The following is a 25206-nucleotide window of genomic DNA, read 5'->3' as shown; positions in this document are numbered from 1 at the left end:
TGTAAGGTTGTTGGAGTTACAAAATGTGATCTCAAGAAAGAGCTGGAGCAATAGTTCATTCCTTTGAGAGAGAGAAAACGTCGTTTCAAACCTATATTCTTTATTTCTTAATACATTATTATATATAGTTTCCGAATTCTGCATAATTGATTAGTTATAGATTCATATTTTAAAGAATACGTGCTAATGCTCCTGAATACGCGGTTTTGCTGGTTTGATGTATCGCCAGTCCTCTGGCTATGAAAATAGTAAAGAAACCGTATCTGTGTAGTGAATTAATAATGAGTCGAAACCTTCTGTATTAATATCTTAGTATTCAAGTAACCAACGATGGTATACACATTATTTTGTTCATCTTTATCAGTTATATATATATACACATATATATAGATATAGATATATTTGTAACCAATACAAAATGGTTCAGACACGTCTTCAGTCAAACTATATTTGTCAAATATTCCAAATGCAGATTCCTTAAATCATACAAATATTAGTCTTTGATAAATTTGAGCTAGTAAGTTTCCAGTCATCTGAAAGCTGTATTCGCGTGCATGGTGTTACGACGTTTGTAAAAAGGCGGGGAATTTTGTTAGGCTATTTGTATCAAATTTCAAGTTCAAGGATGAAGTAGCTATGGTAAGGCCATCAGCTTACCATATGATGTTAATTGATCCAGATTATTTCGGCTCGGTGTAGATCTCGTGTGGTCGCCTAGTACGTCCACGCAAAAGGATGAGTGAATCGACCCTTTCCCATCATGTCCATATATCCCACAATTATGGATACTTCCGCCGCGGGCTTTTCTTGTCCACGTTCGAATGTCGAGGTTCCATGCGTCCTTCATATTTTTAGTATGAGGAGATATAAAAACACACAGGCTCTTGGAAAGGTGTATCAGTAGATATATCAGTAGAGTCTAGAGGCAACGGTGTTCAAGATCGAGCTCCACCTTTTTGAAGGTTTCTGATTAATTATTATTAATATTTTGATTACATTTCTGATTGTATCATCAGAACATTCATCATATTCTATCATTTTTGTGTATAACTGAAACTTTTAAGGCGGAGATTATATGTGAATAAAATCTGAATTTGAATATGTTTTAACTAGATAGGTTCAATTCTATCGTGTGAATATATTCTTTCCGTGTATAAAATACACTTGAATGTGTCGTCTGCTACTTCAGTACATATTGCGTCTTTTCACATTTTTCACGTGAATTGCGCGCGTTATTTGGAAAGTAAATATTATCTACCACACTTGTGATATTTTTCAGGATATTGAAAGAAGGCAAAATTTTATTATTTTCAATCTATTCACTCCTCCAATTCATGCTTGGAATTCAAACATGATTATAGATGTTTATATGACGTGTAACTGTATGCAATGGCAGAGTAGCATTGTTAAACCATCCGAATATTATCTGAATTTTACCTCTGCTGGTCGTTTGAGTTAATAAAGGCGATGTGACAGTTTTGTTCATTATTATGACAAGAATTTAACTTAACAGAAAAAGAAAATGTCTCTAAACCTGACCAGTTGTTTGCCTTTTGTTAAGATACATTTCTTTTCTGCCATGTAGGATTGATTTTTTTTTATTATCACAAGGCAATTTAGAACTATTCTTCGGAAGATCGCAGCTTATGGCACGTAGGCTATACACATACTATAGCTGTTATAACTATAGTTATAACTATGAGAAACGTTTTCTTTTTGTAAAAAGACTTGTTAAATTATGTCTAATTAGCGCTGCATTTATTTCCAATATTTGTCACTTTTACCTGTAAAACTTCATTGTGTGATTTCACGCCAATGGATTTTAATATAGGTGTATTCATGTAGCGTTAGAATAAGAAGTACAAAGATTACAACATTATTAATGAAATAGTCTATAGCAGATGGACGTAAAAGGTAATCTAGAAACTACTCAACAAGCTTGATAATGATAATCACCTCTTTCCTAACATTTGTACCAAATATCTACATGGCGTAGTAAGTGCATGAACGAACGTGAATGCGGTACGTAATCTCGCGATGTCACGTGATGCTGATGTGACCAATCAGCACTCTTAAATGGCAGTCACCAAATTGGCATCACGTGTTCACCTTGGTTCACCTTGTGATGTCTAATGTGTTACTACATACACCTATATCCCAGCCTTACATGTCTATTCGGACCATTTGTATGCGTAAAGCCTGTCATTTTAACTTCAAACCTCATCAATCATATCAAAAGCATATTCAGATTCGTGATATCGTTATCTTCGTGACGGGTGTTGCAGACAATAGCGACCTTAACATTGCGAGTCAAATGAACTCATTATATCGTGAATCCCCATTCAAGCAATTAATATTATAGATCATAATTTAACCTCATGGGTGTAGAGTATGATTTTTTGTACCCAACATATTTCAAGATCATTTTAGGAGTCATTGGGGAGTGGGCTATAATAGAACTGTATCTTCACATATTATTTAAGGGTGGGAAGCAACAAGAAAAAGTAGACAAAAGCGTACAAAAACTTTAAAGCATTGTCTAGCATTTCTTCATGCTCTGTTGTATATCAACTTAAAAACAAGGAATGTTGACTTCTGCTAAAAGTGTCTACATTGAAACACATGATCATTTTCAATTGACCGTTCTAGAAACGGAAACCACGAACTATACTAACAAAGAAAATAAATGCACCAGTAATTCGAATGTATTAATATTTTAGCGTTTGCACAATTTATTCTTCGCCAATTAAACCGTCGATATGTGTGCACTATTTTAGAAAACATTGTACTCAAGATCAATAATGAAACGCGGATTAAACCTTCCTTATTCTTCGTAGTTCCTAGGGACCTTGAATTACACGATTAATGATGGAATTGATGAAGTCCTTGATTGAAAAAGACACTGGCCAAATTTGGTTTACTTTGATGAACTTGAAGTAATTGACGATTATAATTTGTTTGTGCATCTGCTGATGATAGAAACATGGATGTATTCCAGGGCTGTTGATAATAGTTGGCAACGCGTTTTATCATTCCATGACCAGACTCCAGACATGTTGCTTTTGGTCAAATCCAACACTCGGCAAACCCCATATATCAAAGCATTCTCCATCCAATATACCAACACGGGCATGCGTTGCGTTATCTTTTTTGTTTACAAATGGGTGTACTGTATGCCCTGTGTTTTCGGGGCATCATCGTCTTCGTGGTCTTATTGCATTTCGACTGCTCAGTACCAGAAGTGGGTAAGTACAATAGATGCCCTGTGAACATTTGGCAATTTACACACAGAATATTGTACTCATCTACACATGGCAGCTATTGCAGTTACCCACTTCTGGCACTGAGCAGTCGATTTATATATTTTCTGTCAGCCTTACTAATACTAAACTGAGCTCAAAAAGAAACTTCTGCAAGGAAGCTGTCCCATGACAGTGCATTTTGCTGTTGTGTCAGTTGGACAACTGCTTACTGACATGTGTTTTGAGTAGAGTATTAAGGTAATCCTGTGTGTAATTATGGTTCATTTTGATTGACAGTATTTTAAGATATGACCTTGTGATTCACAAGTTGTAAAAAATTAATAAGTTTCTTTTTGAGCTCAGTTTATATTATCAAATTTCTTTTGGGCATAACATTATACTTTTTTGCCCAGTATCTGAGCTTCAGAGGTGTGAATCGTTTTACGAATACCATGAGTATACCTGGTTCGATTCCGGCATACACCAGGTTTATTGTCCTTCGTCTCTGTTCATTGATACTACTGCGATCAAGCTAATTGCTCCCGGAATGTACCAAAACACGAGATTGTTCCCTCAGAAAACAGGCATTTATCAAATCAAAATCCGTTTTTTATACGAAATACGTTATACTCCATCAGCACAAGTTGGAAGTCTTTTATATCTATTTGATTATCACGCGATTAACTAACACATTTTCATGAAATAGGAGTTGAGACGTAGATTAGATTGGATTAGATGTCTGTCTACCTAGCCGACTGGCCTAAAACTAGACTAGCAATTTGTGGGGTCCATTCTAGGAATAAATAGCACTGTCCACTCTTCTCCAATTTCCATCGCCAATCTGCTCTATGCTTTTGTACATTAACCATTTTGTTTAGTGTGACTTTTTAGACATCGATCATGAGTCTGCACATAACCTTGATCCTGCTGATGCCAATTTCAGACAAGAGAGCTAGAAGAATATTTTACAATATTCTAGATATTAGATATTTTTATGTTTATGATTTGACCTGTTGATGTGTGCAAACTAAGTAAAAATGCTTAAAATAATTGAAATAAAATGGGCACAATCATGCCTCGTATATTGGTTTTGTGGTTTTGAAAATAGCCCTTTTCTACTTTGGAGAAAATGTCACAAAGATATAACGTATAATGGTTAACCCCATGAGAACTACCTGCCTATTGGTCAAAAAGAAGTTTTCATTATCAATTGGACCAATCAGCAACATTGTTAAAATTATTTTAACACGCAAAACAATTGGGTAAATTATTTGCAAAGCTCCATTCTCATTGGTGATTAAAATGAAGATATCATGTAATTGACCAATCAGAGGCAATGTTAGATCGGCAGGTAGTACTCAGGGGGTTAACCTTTATCTCATCATTAAGTGATGTTAACTGATGCCAACAAGTCGTAGTATCATAACACAAGACATGAACCAACCCGTTGGTAAGTCAATTTAAGAGTTGGGTAAGCTACATCATAGTCTCTAAAGCTGTATTGCAGGCGTTTTACCCAAATGAATCCAGACATTCTGTGGTTTTTAAAAAATCTACCCAGAAAGAGCCTCTGTACTTTTCAAGCATTCTTACAACAGGAGTTCGTCATAGAGATTATTAATACAGTCTTACTGGAACCGCTTTCAAACATGAAAACCCAAGTGAAGCATCAGTTACTGTAATGAAACGACACATTCTGAATGTTATCTTATTCAATTCTCATCTTCTGTTTTCTTACATAATCCAGATGTTTCGTTATCTGTATTCTAATCCATAAACTACATATGTCAAGTACACTATAGTGATATTAATGTAAATATGTATCTAACATTTTCTCATGTTATAGTTAAGAATATACTTCAATTGAATTAGATTGTTATCATTGCTTGCTCGGTTAGCTTTTCTCACGCGGAGGTCGATAACAGACAAGTCAAATACAAAAAAAATAGTTTACAAAATTGTCGCAAAAGCCAGTTTTTAGTGCATTTTTGACTATAAATTGATATATGACAAAATGAGCAGATCTAACATTAGTACAGTGGTTCTTGAGTGATACGACAGTGATGAGAAGCATCTGATGGTTTAAACACCTTGAACCCAATAACCAAGGAAACTGCAAGGAGACATTGCTCTTTATCATTGTTCTTAACAGAAACATCTGGCATTTATGTTTGAACTGTGTATCTGAACAGCGATAGAAATTGAATTCCGATTTTTAAGTGCCATAAAATGTAGCCTTAATCTTCCGGCACTTTAAGGAGTGAATATTTTTTCATCATCAGACTTACGTACTGCATTAACATTGTATAGCTGGGTAATCAACACGATACAGAAGAGACCAGATTAAGCTGAATTAATGAAGATCAGGTTATGATGCCCATTGCACTTGCGCCTTTATTTTGGTATTATATATTCAATTAACGTAGATATAAGCTGTAATTATTTATTTGAAAAAGTGATCATGAGTTTCAGATATGAAAGAAAAGTATTGACTAGACATATGTCTTGTAGGTGAAGAATTTTAATTATAAATCAATGTATTTAAATATTCAGTTGTAGTTTACAAAATACGTTGTCAAAGTTCGATGAACCCCAATTTCCTCGGCTAAAAAGTCAAAATAAGGTGAAATTGAATGGAATTAACGTTAAGAAATGTGTTGTTGCTGTAGATAATTAGAAAACATGTAAGATCCAAGGATGTTAAAAATATTTTAAATTCATGACATACAATACAGGTTCCAATATAAAACAATTAAATCCATGCTGATTGAAAGTATAATGATTCAGATTAGCCCAGATTCGAAGCGTCATCTAAATACCTCAATATCATTGATCGTGAAGCACATGATAGGAATCACGTATAGGGCTGACTAGCTTGATCAATTGTTCATCTAGTCTTGTTAGTAAACGCGTTAACCGTTTTAGTGCGGTGAACACTTCGGCAATCACAACATTGTGCCTTATATGTTAGGAAAACAATTATCAAGCACGAATCATGTGGTTTTGTTTAAAGCAAACTCATCTTGACCATAAAAACGATTAAAAACAGTCGTCTCTCACCACGCGATATTCAAATTTCCCGGACACCGAAATTACCTGCGGCAAAGACGTCCCAGTAACACAATGAAGGTTGACGACAATTGAGTACAAATAACCATGACGTCATTGCCACAGGCAATTTCGGCGCGGGAATTTTGAATATTAAGTGTTGAGAGCTGGCTGTTTTTATGGTCCGATGAGTCTGTTTGTTGACCAAAATCGATTATTATCGAATAAAGTGGCTGCCGAATTATTCGATGTCGAATACTTTTATATTCATCAACAACCATTCGTTAGAAGATAAGCTTGACTTGAAACAGGTTGAATAACGAATACTTGATGCATCGAAAATTCGACATTAAGTACAAAAGTATGAATCAAACATATCTTGCATCATCCCTAAATCGAAACTGATACTTACATACAATCTCAATCTTACAAAAACGTGGACGTCGACTTTAAATATACATGTGTATTGTTTTAAATAAACTGATACTAGCGGGAAGATTTACTAATTAGTTTTAAAATATTCATTAGGCCTATATATAATATCTACGTCAACGCTACGATCAAATTTGAACGACAGAAGAAGATCAAACAAGATGGTCTCTAGTTATCTCCTACCGTTAACATTAATCTAAAAAAAAACATCCAACATTTACTCTTGTTTGTAGTGTAATACACAAACGGCCTCGGCATGTTAAAGAAATCGTCGCTGATCACGTGGCCCTGCAGAGCCCATGTTTCATTAACTTGCGCAGCGAATAGATGGCAAAAAATTAAGATATATGATTCAATTCAGGCACTCTAGCTTAATTCAGGCACTCTAGCTTAACATATCGCTATGAGTTTTGCAGACAGCCGAATAGCAGTTCGTCTCGTTGTTAAAATCATGTTACGCATGAATTCTCTTGAATTGGCGAACGGGATATCTGTGGTTGAGAGCCAGAGGGCAGCATAGCAAATATATAACATTAATTCAGCGTGACAAATGAGCGAGAGAGGGCGGTATTCAGGGTCAGTTACCCGTGTAGTGCCGCGCCGCTTGACCTCCTATCCACTAATATAAGTGGATATTATAAGTTAAGAATTAAACAAATGAGAGGAATCGATATTTGGCAGTTTGCCAAACTCACAACGATATGCGTGAATGCTCTCGGCCCTCAGTAGTTTGCATCCTTCCGTAGTATATAGTCAATAGCATGTTACTTAATTAATGCGTTTGGAAAAGATATGTTAAAATGGGTAATGCACTGTTGTTATTGTTTTCGCAGTTTTCCCTGAAATCATGAAATCACACTCACTTTGACAAGATCAATCAGTTGCAATATTAGTCAAGTATCAACAACCAGTGGCAACACATAGTCATACTAGAGTATATATCTATATAACAGGAAGCTACTCATTAAATATGGCATAATTGGAAACTAATATTTGAAACAAATGACAAGGAAATTAACAGACAGTTGAACTTCAAAGAACAAACTTACTATCTGGTTCATTTTGATTCTTACACATCGCAAACACGTTGAATCATGAACCAATTATAAAGGCTGCAGAGTTTCTTCTTTTCCATGTAATTCGACACTCAGAAAAATTGAGACTGTGAAACGAGGTGAGCAAAATATTAGGTCGTTGTCTCTGGTTTGGTCGATCGGCTGATAGCATAACTTGGAAACCTAACCTAATTGTATGCTTAAAGGAGAATAATGGCTGGCTGCAGCTCAAATTAGTCATATCCCACAATTCAGTGCAATAATTATGTGCCGTAATACACTGCCGTTTATATTGCAGCATTGTCATATGAATTATGTGATTTGTGCATTTTGGATTAGCTATGGCAAATATTTCATAATAATTATTTGTTTCAGTCGTACTTGATCCTATTAAAGTCTGATCTGATATTATTGTTTCTGAATTCTTGCGCGGCTAGTAACCATGGTAACAAGAGCTATTGGTAGTAACATTACTTCAGGGATTACATTCTGTGCTTTTTTTGGCAATGCATGCCGGGAAGTATTAATCTATTTGCGATGCTTCGTTACATCATTACAAATTGCCGACTAAGATATTAGACGGAACTGACGAGCCCCTATCTTGAGGCGGTGTCATGTCCGTTAAATGAAATTAGACCATTGCATATCTGGAATTTAACAAAATTACCCACGGTTGGTTGGTTCGCAATGATTGTTATGTTCGGACACAGATCAAACTACGCGCAAATGTAGTCAGCGAATTATTTTCCTATATATAAGTATGGTATGTTTCAAATTGATTAGTAACCATCATTTATAATATTGAAAGAAATGTTCTTCCCAAATCTAACCCTCTGTCCACTGGCAAGGACGGACCACAATCTTCAGTCAATTCTCAATTTGCCCATATGCAGCTTGATTTTAAAAATCTCAAATACGTCACAAATAAAAACGGAGGACACGAAATGACACAAAGTTGTACCCTTACCATGCTTACCATGATTACAGGCGAAAATACAGCTTATATAACCAATATTAAGATAGGGTTCTCAGCAGAAATATTTTGCTAACATATTGAATTAACATCTCAGTTATTTGTTAGTTTACAATATGACAGGAGTTAAACAGTGTTAAACAAACAACCATAATGAAAATAAAAGTGCATAATTATATTCCTCAATTTTTGGCGCACAAGTTTTGACAAGATCAATCTCTACAGGACTACCGCACGCTATATTTTAGTTAGTAAAGCGTTTGTCATCACCTTTAAGTGGATGTTGTTAAATGCAATGTATCAAAACTGAGTAAAAGATACCCAAGTGATTGACACGTATATTCGTATCAAACCAACAACGTTATAGTATATATTAGGGATGAAATCAAACACAACCGCCGGTTGAGCGCCGGTTATCGGTGGTTGAACGCGTTCCATTGTTTAGAACAATAGAAACGGATGAAACCGCCCAGAACCGGCGATCGACCGGCGATCGAGTTCGATTTCATCCCTTACTGTATTATGTGGATAACTTCAAAATATATGCTTCAAACTTGAGCCAAATCTCTTTACCTACGTTGTCCTGTTTAATATTTCATTTATGTTTGATTTCATTTCAATATGTTATTCCATTCAAATGTTACGATAATGTACTTCGAAATGTTACTCTTGTATCTCTTTACTGACGTTAACACGGTTAATGTTATTGATAGAATACCCGTAAAGGTTCTTTCAACTTTCTTTACCACATAACCGTCGTTATTTAGAGTGTATTGTAATATGAGAGAGTATTGCTCTCGTTTGTCATTTATTTTTCAAGTCTTCATGCGCCATTTAGCGTAAGTATCAATAATGATGACCACTTTTCTCGCAAACATGATAAGAATGATAACTTGGAGCGGGGCAAATATCTAGCGAAATACATTACATTCGAAACTATAGTTTTTCTTTACCATTATTCCCATCAATTTATTCAAAATATAATATCCCAAGAATAGGGAATGGTAATAGCAAAGAATAGGGAATGGTAATAGTAAAGAATAGGGAATGGTAATAGCACTTCAAAATGATAAGACGTCCTTTAGAAAAGTATAGTTCGTTGAGAAATGAAGATTTTACAGTTAACGGTCGTTGCAAATGATCCTTTATTGAGATATGGAGAGGTAGATGTCAGATGGAGCTTCAATGTCATACCAAATGATACAATAAGTAGGTTTAATGGACGTATATGATGCTTATCACTCCAAGAGCATTTTGTTTAAGTACATCCCTGTAGAGCAATCAATAGATCACATTAGTTTGAAAACTAGGACATAATTTGTGACAAGGCCATTGTTGCATACATGTATTTGATCTATTCCCATTCTATTTTCAGTAATGTTTAACTTTTTATGAATGTTTGATGATTTAAAATCGATAATATGTTATGTAGAGTATCTGGTGGAAATATAGCATCGAAGACGAAGACATGTTGCATCTAATATTCTACATCCACTAAAAAGTCTGTAGCGGCCTTAAAACACTCAGCCCGATGTATTTTGCACCTGCTTATCACTTATCACTTATTGATTGCACACTCTATATTGATTGTCAACATTTTCCAATATGTCAGCGCTCAAATCGAACGCAAAAGCTTCAGTCAGTTTGGTAAACATCCATTGTTGATCGATCGTTGTTTGGCAACCTAGTTGCCAGGCGATGTTTCTTACAACAGGTCGTCAAAATATGACTTTGGTTATATTTCCCCCGTCTCGGTTCATTGTAATGCCTTGTTAGCTTTCTGATGGTTATGGCTTCCTTTATCCATCTTTTCCCACGACTTTTGCTTCCTCCCAATTAATCACATGATTATTGTCTACAACATGGTCAGTTTTCGCAAATTTACGAACGTTTGATTGCGATGCTTTTCTGTTGGCTCTAGTGGAATGTTAACAGCTACTTTGTCCGCCTCTGTTGTATACTCGTCTCGTCTGTGCGTTTACTGAACTTTTTGCCTGTTTCGCTTGCGTATGTGTATGAGGTCACAGGTTACCATTCTTAAAACAAAAACTAGCAATCGGGAGCAAACAAGAAATTGCAACTTTTGTTCGACCGTGTCCCGAGAAATATTAGCTTCCCCCATGACCAGAAGGCATAGGCTACACGACCCAATTTCAGGTACTAACTTCAATTGTTTAAAGAAATGTCTTGTTTTTAATCATTACAGTGTTCACACTTCATTCAAAGCTGTCCCATAGACGTAATTTTTGTGACGATAAAAATAATAATTATTATATTTCCCTTTTGTTCTTTTTTCAGTTGTGGTTATGTGTGCATCCGACGATGCTATCCGTAAAATCATGCTTGCCGCACACGACCTGGGCATGACAAACGGAGAATATGCTTTCATCAACATCAAACTTTTTGATAGCAACTACTTTGGCAACAACAAGCTGGTATGGCACCGAGAAGGGGATACAGCGGAAGAAAACGAAAGAGCTAAACAGGCCTTCCGGGCGCTGATGACTTTTACCCTCAGAAAGCCTAACACCCCAGCTTACGCCAAATTTGCCGAAGATGTGAAAGAAAGAGCTAGGAGAGATTACAACTTCGACTTTGATGCTGTGAATGAGACGGTAAGTGTATGTTGTATGTTCAAGAATAAAGACGAGGGGACCTATGCATTTTCCCTCTTTTATGTTTCAGTTATAAGATGGAAATATGATCTCTACCCGGGATCTCTACTTATGCTCCGTACCCTTGTATCAACCATTGTATATACTGATTTCCTAGGTATTTTAGGGGCGGCTTCAAAACTCCACCGCTGGTTGACCGGCGGTTGATAGCGGTTGAACCGTGTTTAGAACAATAGAAACCGACTCCAATCGATCGGAACCGGTGATTTGAGTTTTGAAGCCGTCCCTCTAGTTTTGGAACACCAGAACATTTTGTGGCACGCTGCATATTGAAAGTACCCTCTCCTGAGGCCTGATAATTGCACAGACTCGAATAGAAATCTACGGAGATAACGATCAAGTTTCAAGTGACCAAAAGAGGGCGCTATTAATGAAATCTACACGGCAAACTTCTGGCTTTGCGTGAGTCTGCCGCCTGGACAACCAATTCTTTAGAAATGCTTAGTCGCGCTAAAAGTCGATCGATACATGTAAAAATCAGCACAATTCAGAGATACACCTTTTTGCTATGAAATTAATTTTCTCGGTCAAATATAAAGCAATATTTTTTTTTTCTTCAGTAATGTCAGTTAAAAACTTGGTGCTTGAATATACATTTTTTTAAAAATCCTGGTGTTAAAATTAAGCATCAAATTGTGTCTTTTAGTGTGATATTTTTGATTTTTATAGGCCTTGAATTCGCCTGCGAGCTTTTTACGGAATTCATGTTTTAGCGTCTCAAACTAACATAGTTTGCTAAAGAAAGATATTTCCCACCTCTGTAAAGCACATCGTGTGGGTCTATATGTTATAGTTTTGTCAGAATTTCCGTTTTTGTTTTACCCTTTTTCCATTCATGGTCCGAAAATGTCAAACTAAGTAAAAGTAGGCAATGGTGAGTACTTTTATCTCGAGAGCAACCAGCTGAAATAGTCGATATTTCCTTTGTTGTTATCCAGGTCAATTTTTCATTGAAAGCAAATTGCCCGACCAGCGATTAAATCCCCAATTGGGTGTTCTGGTTAAACATGATCAGTAGGAGCGCTATAGGTCTGGGAATTTCTTTGCTATATTGAAGTTCTGGCAACACTATAGCCATGCCGGTATTCCTATTAAACCCAGGGATATCGATCCACAATGCTAGTACTAGCCTTTAGATTTCACGTGTTGATTTAGAAATTTTTTCAGCCGACAGTAAAAGATGGTGAAATCAAAACGGAAATTCTGACAAAACTATGATATATAGCTCACGGTGATGTGCTTTAGAAAGTTGGGGAAAATCCTTCATTAGCGAACTATATTACTTTGAAAAGCTAAAAGGTTGATCCAAGAAAAAGCTCGCGGGCCGAGCTGAAGCCTATAAAAATCGAATATCTTACACTAAATGACTGAATTTCAGGCCTAAGTTTAACACCAGGATTTTAAAAAAAATCAGTATCAAGCATTATAGTTTTTCCAGCCATTTACTGAAAAAAATGAAAATTATTGCTTTTCATTTGGCTGAGAAAAAATTTTACACTGAAAAGGTGTAACTCAAAATTTTGCTCATTTCAACACCAATTTCGATAGTTTGTATTGCCTCATTAAATGACTGAGTGAGCCTTGCAGAACAAAAGAATTGGTTGTGCAGGTAGCTGACTGAGTGCAATATTGTTGATGATACTAGGAAGCGTTGAAGCACAACGCCGTCTGCACAAAGCTTGTTTTATAAATGATAGATGTGTTTCAGATTAGTTTGGTTGGCATAGCCTATATCGTAGGCTTAGTGCAAGAATGGCCCATCTCCAATATATGCCAAGTGTCATTTTTAGGTGTACAATATATGCAGGAATTACCAAATCTATCATGGGTAACTATTGCTGATAGGACCTTTTTGCACCAATCCCTGGAATCGATATGTGTGTTGGTATTGATTTCAACTGCTGCTGCCGTTACATGCATTCCAAATTAATGTAATACATAAATGTATATTTCTTGGGATTTATACATCATACATGTATCTCGGCTAAAAGTACCTTGGATGTATACCATAATTCTTTAGATTATATATGTATATATTTTAAGTGCTGTGAACGTTAAAGCAGGATTTTAAATGTATAGCTAGCAAAAGATTTGTTTTGATTTCATTGAAATTTTATGATTTATGTTATAATTGAAATTTTCTTTCCATACGCACTACCGGTAAAGACGTGTTCAGTATCTCAATCGTGATATTCACTGTTTTCCTTCTTTTTAATATAACAAAACTACGAAAACAAAATTACGAGTAAACTTCGGAAAATATTTATATACTTGTTCAAATCAAAATAGTGATGACTCTTCTGACGTATATGACATGAAAGTAACAATTATTTTATACCTTGCAAAAGTTACAATTTTGCATAGAGGCCATGTTAATGTAAAATTTCATTTTAAAATTTTAACCGGAGGGTACACTACATACTTTCAATGACCTCCGTTGAACAACCATAGCTTAAAGTTTGACCTCAAGACGCACCAACACATCCAAAGGTCATTTTATGAGTATATACAAAGTGGGTTTAAAGAACCGTGCCGCGAAAGATGCACATGTTCGAGACCCTAGTGCCGGTCAAAGTCCTGATTATCATGCAATAGCTTTCTGTCCATGTAACTATAAAATCAAGTTGTTGGACGGACAGGTCTGTAATAACCGTAAGTGCAGTAGCTTGCAGCTGGGCCTCAAGCGACAATCGTGTTGTATGATATTTTGTCTCAAGTGTTACATACTGTTGACTTTGACATAATATAGATATAACGAAAACATACTCAACATGAAAAAAAACACCCATCAAACCACGAGGTATTGAGTGTCTGTGTGGGACGATGTTGGAGTTGAAGACGTGCACGTCTGTGTCCTGTTTCTTATGGGGTGGGTCCATGTGTATGTATCATCACATTTTAAAAGGATACTTTACGTAGTTATTTTTGCCAGGATGTCCGAATGTCGAAAATGTCCATAGCATAGTGAAGTCAGCCTAGAACTATAAATTGTTAGTGTCTTGAAATCCCGACTTGAACTACACATCGATTAGTTTACTTATATCCTCCATTACTGAGCATGTGTGGTTTTTCAGGAGTCATTATTGACTTACGTATTTATTACAATAAGCAAAATAAAAATAATACATTCAAAAACTTCCTGAGTGATTTTGCAAGGAGTTCCACCAAGTGGAAAATGTACGTTGGTCATGCAATTGTTGGTAGTAAAATATAGTTTAGTAGTTGTGCTTGTGCGTGGATATACGTGATTGTCTGTGTGTGTGCTTATTGGCTAACGTGTTGCAATAACCAAAATAAAAATGAAAATTACAAAACTTTCTCCAGGTGATTTTGAAAGGAGTTCCGGAAAGTGGAAAGTCAACATTGCTCACAAAATTGTTGATAGTGCAATCCAATAGTTTCAAAGTGAAATTTGTCATGTTTATAGTAAAGTCACCGTTGGCTGTGCGTCCATATTACCTAAGTTACAAGAGGCAATATAAATTTATATATGGAAATGATATTTTAAATCCATAAGAAGTTTTTGAAAGGAGTTCCTGAAAGTGGACGTGTACATTGCTTACAAATTTGTTACATTTGTTTGGGTGAATGGCCGTGTTGTCTTACGTATTGCAAGAAGCAAAGGGGAAAAGTTACATATAGTTGGTAGTACAATCTGATTTAGTTTCAATATAGTAAAGTCACTGTCCTTGTTCACGGGGTGTCTTGCGAACTGGGTGTTTTGATCCTATTACATATTATAACCAAAATGGAGAAATAAAGCATCAAATAATACACGTGTTTGAAAGGAGCTCCGGCAAGTGGAACTTGTATATTGTCCATAAAATAGTTGGTAGTATAAATTGAGTTTGTTTCAAAGACGTCATTGTGCTTGTATATACAAGGGGGTGTCTTTATTGGCCTCGTATTACAAGAAGTGACGTGGAAATGATACATCTAGCGAAAAACATTCCCAGCAGAGATTTATTTTTTAAAGGAGTTCCGGAAATTGGAAAGTGCACATTGCTCACGAAATTGTTGTCAGTATTAAATATGGCTCAGCATAATGAGGTCACTGTGTCTGTGCAGGGATTTTTGGCATTCAAATTGTCTTAGGGTGAGATCCATTTGATGATTTCAAGTTAACAAATCCTGTGCGTCGATTATTGGTAATGCAATCGATATTGTTTAAAACGCCATTGCGCATGTGCAGGGGTGTTTGATTAGTTGCGTATCCGTATTGCCCTACGTGTTACAAGAAGCAATTATGGACATCATACAAGTAATATTCCCATGAGAGAAATTTTGAAAGGAGTTCCGGATAGTGGAAAGTGCACATTGCTCACGAAATTGTTGTCAGTACAATCGGTTTTATTATCATGAATGAAAATCAATACTCTAAAACAGTACTATGTGTGTAATCAAGTACGTGAGTTATTCTAACCACCCAAAATAGGATATCAAAAGAAGGTGTCACAGAGTCTTTACTTTCAAAGTAAGGATAATGAATGGTGATGTTCTAGTTACTGTTAACCATCTGCATTCAAACTACTTCCTGCTCCAAGAATTGTGGTAAATCATTTTAGATAATCACAATTGCTAATTCTCACAACCACATAAAAGTTGCATTCACATAGCACAGTACTAAATCAGTGATAATTGAGATATTGCGTATACATTTTTTGGGAAATCATTTTTCTTGTAGTTTTCTGTTGGTTAGCCCTATCATCTTGTGTTAAATAGCTTTTCCATTAGCACTCGCGTGTTTATAAACAGCCTATATCCGCCAGGTCAGCTAATTCATCCTGGTCAGTAGACTGACCGTGTGGTCATCTGTCATCGTTACTGCATCAACCTGTTTTGGTCACTCACACCTACCATCTATCTTGGGTTTAAAGCAGATCCAGCTTGCATTACCTCTGTTATCTTACAGAAAGGAATGTTTGGCGAACAAATTTGGTAACCTAATTGATATTGAAAACTTATTTACACAAACTTTGTTTTCATTACGACCACCCATCATGAAGTCAGTTTTTCTTTTCTTTCTTTTTTCTTTTTTTTTCGTTAAAAACGAAAACTTTCTTGTTTTGTCAGACTTTCTTGTTTTGTCAACCTATACTTTATTAGAATACATACATACGGACATCACCATGATCACTAGGGTAGACTTTCCATTTTCTGGATCGCCTTGAAAGATTTAATGAAAAGTGCAACTGCCGATGGTTATGTTGGGCTAAAATTGGTTTGTAGAAAATGTCAGGATTTATTCTCTCGCATTATGTGAAATTTATACAAATGAACACCAAGTTCGTATTTTTTAGAACAATTGGCGAGAACGGACTCATGAAATGTACATTTAATACTTATATTTGTATACTTATCTTCATAAGTGTCATTGCTAAGAAGAAAGAATTGTTTAAGCAAATCTACTTGAGATGAACAAATGCTACAATACTATAACATGTTTAGGCGTATATACTCTGGTTTGAAGTGTAAATCGCAAATGAAAGCAGATAAGTTGCTGAAACTTTCTATTCGGAGTCTAGACTGAGCCTCGCCAAGAGCCCGACTGAGACAGAAAATAAATGAATAACAATACATATTACCTACCATGTAGACAATTCTGAATATCGTCGAGTTGTTTAAAGATTCATTAATATAACAAGTCTGAGGTACAAAATTCAACATCTGTGTCGTCACATTGTGAGTACAAGCAGTATCCTTAATGCTCTGCCTGATAGCCATGCGCTTCAACGGAAAAAGTTCAAGTTTTGAAATATTTTCTCAAAATACCAAGAACTATGTTAAGAACTACTGAACCAATATTAGGCTTGTTTGTACTCATTTTAATGCATTTTTCATGCTGATTCCAAATATGGTCATAAAAATCTACATTTCTGAAATTTTTGAATTTTAAATTTTTTTTTGAAACTTGTCGTCTGCAGTCGACACCCGCGTGAAGAGAGTTAATATATAAAGGAATATACTAGTAAGGGACTAATGAATATTTATAACTACCAACTAATTTGTAATCGAAACCACAGTATCCGTGTTTAGACGTTACATTACCAATCGGTGTCTAGATCTGTTAAAAGGCTTAATGTATGTTACAGGGTATAGGGAAAACCACTTAAAAGAGCATATATGCTCTTTTAAGTGGTTTTCCCTATACATGTATACATGAACACGTACAATGTTTTACAGCGTTACGAATCATGCAACATCCTCCCGTATTGTGTACGGAGTAGTGGGTGTTATACTCCGGAGGACAGAATAGCCAACCAGTATTTCATGTTTTTACGATATTTTATGTACAAAGACATGATTTATCATGCTTGTGTTGCACAACATTATCATTATACTTCGATACATAAATTAAAGAGTTTCCAATAACTTTATTTCTCAACACGTACGGCACGTATTCAACCACAAATTCCGCACCTACAGGGTGTATCAAAATTATTAGTACCCATCAATATTCAGTGAACATGACCAAGACTGCCACATCAAAATGCATCATAACAGCCAACTTATTGGGAGATTTATGCCATAAAAGGTCATTAAACAATAATTTGCAGTCATTTCAAGAAGATCTAATGTTAAATGTGGAAGAAGCAGGCGTTTTATTAGACTAGGACGCTGATGGGTTCCAATCATTTTGATACAGTCTGTATCATTCTGTATCAGCATTGTGCACCTGCTGCGAAGTAGATTATGGAATATAGGTTGAATGATATTACAACATTTTGTAAGATAAATTCACTTCACTGCTGGTAAAACAAATCAAATCTAGACAAATTGAACATTTCCTGTGTATGATGATCAATGTCAGGTGACATAAACCGGTTAAAGACCTTGCTAACTAGAGCAGCGGATATCCATGAAAAGCATCGAATAAAGTACACAAAGAAGACATCTGTAGGTTAGCTTACAATCTCAGAAACTAATTAAAATAAGCTTGACATGATCTTGTCTGTCATGATGTACTTTTACCTGATACCTAACGGATAATCGAAGGTATTGACAAGTGCTAAGAAGAAGTTAAGACTACGAGCTGTACATACTCGCTGTCTAAGTATGTTCTGCAAAATGTTAAGTCAATAATGTCTTTGTAACGATCTTTAAGTACACGAAGCTGTAGTTATCATAGCCTATCCGAAATGTAATTTTTCTATTCCTAAAATCCATACACTTATGAAGCTAGTTATATAAAATACGGTTGTTATTGTATTAAACCTATCGTGGCCTAGCAGAATTTTGGATTTAAAGTACTGAATTATTGCTGTTGACTTTTTTTGGTTTGATTCAATTAGCGCAGACTTTTAGTAAAACAAACACAAGCATACGTGGTAGTAGTAGTGGAATTGGTAATAATAATAATACTAATAACACTAATAATAATAATAATAACACTAACACTAATCATAATCATAATAATAATATAATATTCGTCACTCAGAAGTAGCATGAAATTTATATTTATATTTAAAATGAACTTAGTGGTTTACTAAAGCATTGTTGTTTACAAAGTTGTTTCATGAATGCCAGCCCAGCAGGCTAGCGGGCAGGCTAGGCCGACCTACACTCACCAGAACATAATGCAAAGTCATTGCATTATGTTCTGAATGTGATGAGTGTAGGTCGGCCTAGCCTGCTGGGCTGGCCTTGATGAAACAACGTTGTAAACAACAATGCTTTAGTAAACCACTAAGTCATTTTAAATATAAATATAAATATAACTTTATTATTATTAGTGTTATTATTATTAGTGTTAGTAAACCACTGAGTTCATTTTAAATATATTCCAGCTCCCTTCTTGGTTGAGCACTTTACTGTGGATGATTTACCTTACTTGGTTTTATTTATATTTACATACTCCATTGGTTGTAAATTTTTAAATAAAAGTAAAGAAAGAAGAACGAACGGAAGAAAGAGAAAAATGCTCGCTGACGGTAACATCAACAAAGGAGATGCATTTGGGGTTGTTTTGCTACAACTAAAAACAAAAGCGTGTTTTTCTTCATATTGATATTATTGATATTCTATTAAACTAGCACTTTGTCGGCGACAGTCGAAGAACATGACTGCCACAGAGTATTAAGAAACCTTCTTCTCGTCCCCTTCTCTTCTCATTTCGCTTTCAAAATGATCGTAACGTCAGGATGATAGCTTAATTAATATGACTTACAAAATAGCTTTTAGTATGTGCGAGTATATTTAACTGTTAAGACATTTACAAAAATGCTTTTAAGGTATATTTATTTATTAGTTAATTAACAATGAAGTATTAAGTATTAGATATAATATCTTTTCGAATGAACACCTTTAAACTATAGAGAGAAATAACACTTTTAATTTAAAGTTTCTATATCATATACTAAATCCAGTAACTTCATTTATAAATATTGGTTATTTATTTACCCCATAATTGAATTGAGTTCAAAGTATTTCAATCTGCTTGGTGCACCTCAATAGCAATTAAGCCATGACAAGACCATTCGCTGATATAAATTAAAAAAATCTCCTCCGTTTCAAAAGATCACCCTCGCCATTCCAACAAAAATTGTTTCATAACCATCAGCGCCAATGAAATCTGTTATCTCTGTTCATACCTTCCACAAACACTCCGAGATTGGAACCAACTACCAGAACAACTTACAGACATTCAGGATTCCAGTAACTTCAAGCAAGCAGTAACCAACCACTACACTAAAACATCCTTCGCAAGCACAACTTTGGAGCGTTGCGTAGTGACGTACAAGACAAGACCAAAAACAGTCAAAACACGACGCCATTGCCATCCCCCGTATCCTCTTGTCAATTGCCAAACTCCAAACTCAAAGTAAAGTTAAGTGTTATCGCAGCACTCCATGTTCCTTACATCTTCATGTCTACCGACATAAACTTTGACAACCCATACTTTTAAGTATGGGTTGTCAAAGTTTAAAAATATTGTACTAATTATGTGCATTTTTATTCTAGATAAAAGAATAAGTGTGCGTAGATTTTGGAAAGTGCATAGCCTCCATCTTGAATGTCGAATCTTGTCTAGTCTCAATTATGCTTACAAGATTTCGACAAGATAGTGATAAAATTGAAAAACAAACCCATACCTTGTGGCCCTTCAAAGTAAAGTAGTATGTGGTTTAGTAGAGAGAGGCCAAATGGAAAATAACGTGCTTTTAGTACATTTTATACAACAAAATGGCTGAGTATGGTTGTTACTAGGGTAGATAACCAAGAAGCTCATTATCGAAAAATAAAGAGCATTCGTCTCCACAAACTACACAAAAATATTGGAAACAATATTAAGAGGAAAAGAAAAAAATTTAAATCATACCTTGAATTTAATCCTTATCTTGTTTTATTCCTGTTATTTTAAACTTGCTATGCAGATAAATCGATGGAAAAGCGTAGGGTTGAAGTGCTTACTAGAAATCATCACTATCTCAATGAAAACTCAATAGTTATAAAAATAAAATGTATTTTCATTAAATACATACATCGTTCATATTTTAGAAAGTCGCAATCAGAAATAGTAATATAGTCATGATTTTAGCCATCCGCAAAATATAAAATAACGCTTTATTTCCCGGCTTTGATTTGACTCTGTAGCCAATTTCTAATGTCACAAAACCATATGAACAGAATGTCATGATATTGATTTCTCCTAGCGCCTGTAGCCAAATTCGGCGTCCCTTTCTTCAATAATGCCTTGGAATATGAGTTCAAATCATTCGACCCTTCTTTCTAGTCTTGTTATGAACAAGTCGACTTGAGGGATGTTTGTCGCACCTTTCTCATCAAGAAACGTCGAGTAGGAAATTGTCTATCGTATGCGAGATATTTCCACACAAAACGAAGAAAAACAGAAGTTAAAGTATGATAAGTTCACACTTTTTCATCTTGTAATCGTCTCTTTCAAAACAGAGGTGATATCTTACCCTTCCCAGAATCCTTTGCAACATGATACATCACCTCACGTCATCAAATGACATTCCCATTACTTACAGGTTTCCTTTTTTTTCATTTTGAGAATAGACTGGCTAAACATGGATCGATAGTCAAGAAATGAACATATTTTGCAAAATCTGGATGTGCTCTGTGTATTGAGGTACATTTTGCATTATCGACCCATGATGCACTAGATAGCAAATCAGGACAGGAAATTAAAATGGGAGAAATGCATTATGGGTAGTGTATAAAAGACAACTTCTCTGCTTTCAAGGTATATAAAAGGATGATTCAATATTCGTTAATTTTTCTTTAAAAAGCAGTATTTTTCTTTCCACTTCACTAAAAACTAATGGTGAAGTTAATTTCTTATTTCAATTTAAGTGATATATGAAAATAATCATTTTTTGTATAGCCCTATAGCACAAACGTTTGTTGAAAACAAAGTTGTGACAAGTGTCAATTATTTTTGACACAACACACGTAAAATTACAGTTATCAGATTATGATAATTCAATTAAAATCCCATTGAGTAATTTACTATTGACGTGAAAACATCTTAACTGACGTTTTTGCTTCTCAACATCTATTTCAATGCATTCTTATTAATTGCGCAATCACATTTACTTACTATCAAAACAAGTGAAAAACAAGTAAAGGTCATTATTAGCTCAATTTATCATCTTTATTTAGTCGTCAAATTGATACAAATAGATGACATAATTGAAGGTCGCGATTGCAATATATCAATAATAATATCTGTGTTAAGTGAAATTGATTGAAATTAAATGTGATGTTGCTTCAGTTTGCTTAATTATGCCTATCAATAATATTTAGCGATTTAGTTATTGACCTTATTTGATTACGTTATTAAAATATATCGTTTTAATTTTGTCAAGCTGGATGATTACAAGTGACAACTAAATGGCATTAGGAAATGAGCAAATTATGTCATGAGGCCACGTTGTCACAATTCTCGTCAATTTTGTTTGTGTTCTATTACAGATCCAAAACACTACTGATCTTCCACGACGCCCATAAAACGATTTTGTGTGGGGTGGGGGTGTGTGTGTATGTGCTTTTGTTTTTTTTGTTTTTGTTTTTGTTTTTGGTTTTGTTTTGTTTTTTGTTTTTTTGGTGTGTTTTTGTTGTTGTTGTTGTTGTTTTTTTGTTTTTGTTTCTTTTTTGTTTTGTAATTTGCAAAGAAATTGGTTTAACTTTTGCAGCTCAAAGTTTTCAAACAGATATTTATAAAACGGAGTTAAGCTGGTGCATTTTTATATCGGTCAAACCTATGAATAAATGTTTAACAACACCATTAGATCACAGAATTGCGTTTAGATGTAGTACGGAGACTATGTATGTAATAGCGGCCCCATTTGTGGCCTGCAGGATACATAAGGCCTAATATAGTAGATATCCTCTTGTTGTTAAAGATGCAGGCATCTCAATTGATGTGCTTCCGTCTGTATTTCCTAGTCTAAGCTGCATCCCGCATCATCAGTCTCATGATTTGCACACGGTCATATCGTAAATTGTGATTTAGACTTGCACAATTTGTAAAAGCTATTGCAAAATCTACTAGACCAATTGTCGGAGTGTCTGTATCCATGTTGACCTAATTTGCCTTAAAATTCAATTATGGCTATAACAAATTAGAATTATTATTTTATTTATTTTTATTTTATTATAAAATTTGCCGTTTTATGCCGCATTGGCGCATGGATATGGTTAAGGGGGCCCAAGGACAAAACATGATACCAACGGAGATAGCTTCTGAGAAGTTCCTTTCATTTAGCAAAATTAAAGTGGCGTGGAAATTACTTTCTTTGAAAGAATTACAGGTCCTGGTTGTACTTTGTGTTCATGCTGTATCATACATTTCATGAATTTATGTACCAATATGCCTTCCGGGAAGGAGCAAAATTGGGATGATCGAATATGGATGAATGTGTATAATGAAAGTTGTCAAGACTTACATACATGCCTGTATTTAACATACATGGCGATGACTTGGATACACCCTAACATGAACACCTTCCTGTTTGGAAGCTATATCTTTGGTAATAATTGGGTCACAGATGACACTTGGGACGAACAAATTGATAGTATTATATATTTTCTTAAGATATAGCAAGAAGAGTCCTTGAGCATATTGCATATTAATTTCAATATTTTTTTGTAAGTGTTGGCTTTAAAATATTACTAAACCATTTGAAGCATCCAACCGCAAACAAGTACCAAGCACATCGTATTTTGATTGAATGTTCTTAGTCATTCAGTAGTTGTAAACAGGGTTTTGGAAATAATCTTAATACTGAAACTTGCTTTTTTGCAACTTTGCTATATAATACGTTGCGTCTTTAATCACCAGACTTCATCAAGCAACTGACCCGCTTGGCTGGTCACGTGATAGAAGGCTAGGTATCGTTTTGATGGTCCGGTCCCATGCATGAGATAAGTTCATCAAGACCATCAAGACGGGCCATCAGCAAGATACCTAGCCGTCTATCGCGTGACCAGTCCTGTCTGATGAAGTCTGGTGGTTCCAGACGCAACGTATAGCAAAGTTGCAAAAAGTAAGTTCCAGCATTAGATTTATTTCCAAAACTCTACATCGTATTTTTATTTGGGCACTTTATTTCAGTCATTACGATCATAAAATAGAACAAACGTTTTATTTTCAGCATATTGCCTCTTGGCTGAAGAACGTGCACATCCGAATTTCCTCCAAACCGTACAAAACATGTCAAAGTAAAGTAACCCTTCTTATACATGATATATATAGATCAAGTCATTTTGGTAATAGAAAAAAACAGTAATTTATCTTCCACATGTTACCTCCTGCTGCCAGAACTGTTATCCGTTCCATAAAAACACTGCAGTAAACCTCTGGATATAATGTGAGATTGACATAAGATGAGACAACCCTTATTTGGGCCATTCCATCTGAAACCCATACACCTCCTACGGAAGACATGATCTTAATCTCCCACACAGGGAGTGTACATTTCAAATGGAGTCACCCATTCAGGTAACACCATTTGATGATCACACTCCTTGTGTGGGAGATTAAGATCGTGTCTTCCATAAGGGGTGTATGGATTTCAACCGGAATAGCCTATTTTCAGCATCTTCCTTCGTGAACCAAGAACTCGAATCTGATCCGTTTTGTGCCCTCATTTTGTTACAAATAAAGCACTGAAATAATAAAAGAGGGTTATTTATATCGTGCCCTCATGACTAAACTTCAAATATCTCCCTATAGGCATAGTAACAATATTGAAAACTAAAACGTGTGAAATAACAAGGACAAAATCAATATTATATTCTGAGCTTCTTGCTTCATGACATCAGACCTTTAAGCCTTGCTTGCTATGTAAAACACCATAAATCAACCTTCTTCGATGACATGCGATTGTTGCAATTTGATAATGAATTTGGGCTAATATTTATTCCAATCATATTACCTTATTCATGTTATTACCAAAGAATATGAACTTAAAATCGTATCCCCTAAATGTCCATAACCCAGTTGACTTTAGAACGCTTTGAAGGTCATCTGTTAATGTTATACCGTTACAATCCGTCAGAATGAGTATAGGATCTCTTGATCTAAATCGATTCTTTAGATGTTCCTGACGACCTACCGTTACCGGTCACTGATATAATTATGTTGTGGGATTGTATCTGATGAGGTTTACTCCTAATACATATAACATAAGAATCTGTAATGGCAATACATACACGGCGTAGCGAATGTTAACTTGACCATAATAAAAACATCCGCATCGTCCTTAAAATATCAAGAAATTTAATCAAGAACCATACTTTGCTTGTTAGTAATA

General features: G+C 35.2%; 1 protein-coding gene across 1 annotated transcript in view; it reads left to right on the top strand.

Moving 5' to 3' along the window:
• LOC140142434 (atrial natriuretic peptide receptor 3-like) overlaps positions 1 to 22399 on the top strand; it is a 284458-nt gene extending 262059 nt beyond the window's left edge. Inside the window, exons 2-3 of the mRNA XM_072164404.1 lie at positions 11049 to 11365; positions 22364 to 22399. Of these exons, the coding sequence (XP_072020505.1) occupies positions 11049 to 11365; positions 22364 to 22399 (353 nt within the window). The remainder of the gene's footprint in view (positions 1 to 11048; positions 11366 to 22363) is intronic.
• The last annotated feature ends 2807 nt before the right edge of the window (positions 22400 to 25206 follow it).

The sequence above is a fragment of the Amphiura filiformis genome, chromosome 20 (assembly GCF_039555335.1).
Source record: "Amphiura filiformis chromosome 20, Afil_fr2py, whole genome shotgun sequence".
NCBI lineage: Eukaryota > Metazoa > Echinodermata > Ophiuroidea > Amphilepidida > Amphiuridae > Amphiura > Amphiura filiformis.
The sequence above is the reverse complement of the archived record's forward strand: the minus strand, read 5'-3'. Positions and strand labels throughout refer to the sequence as shown.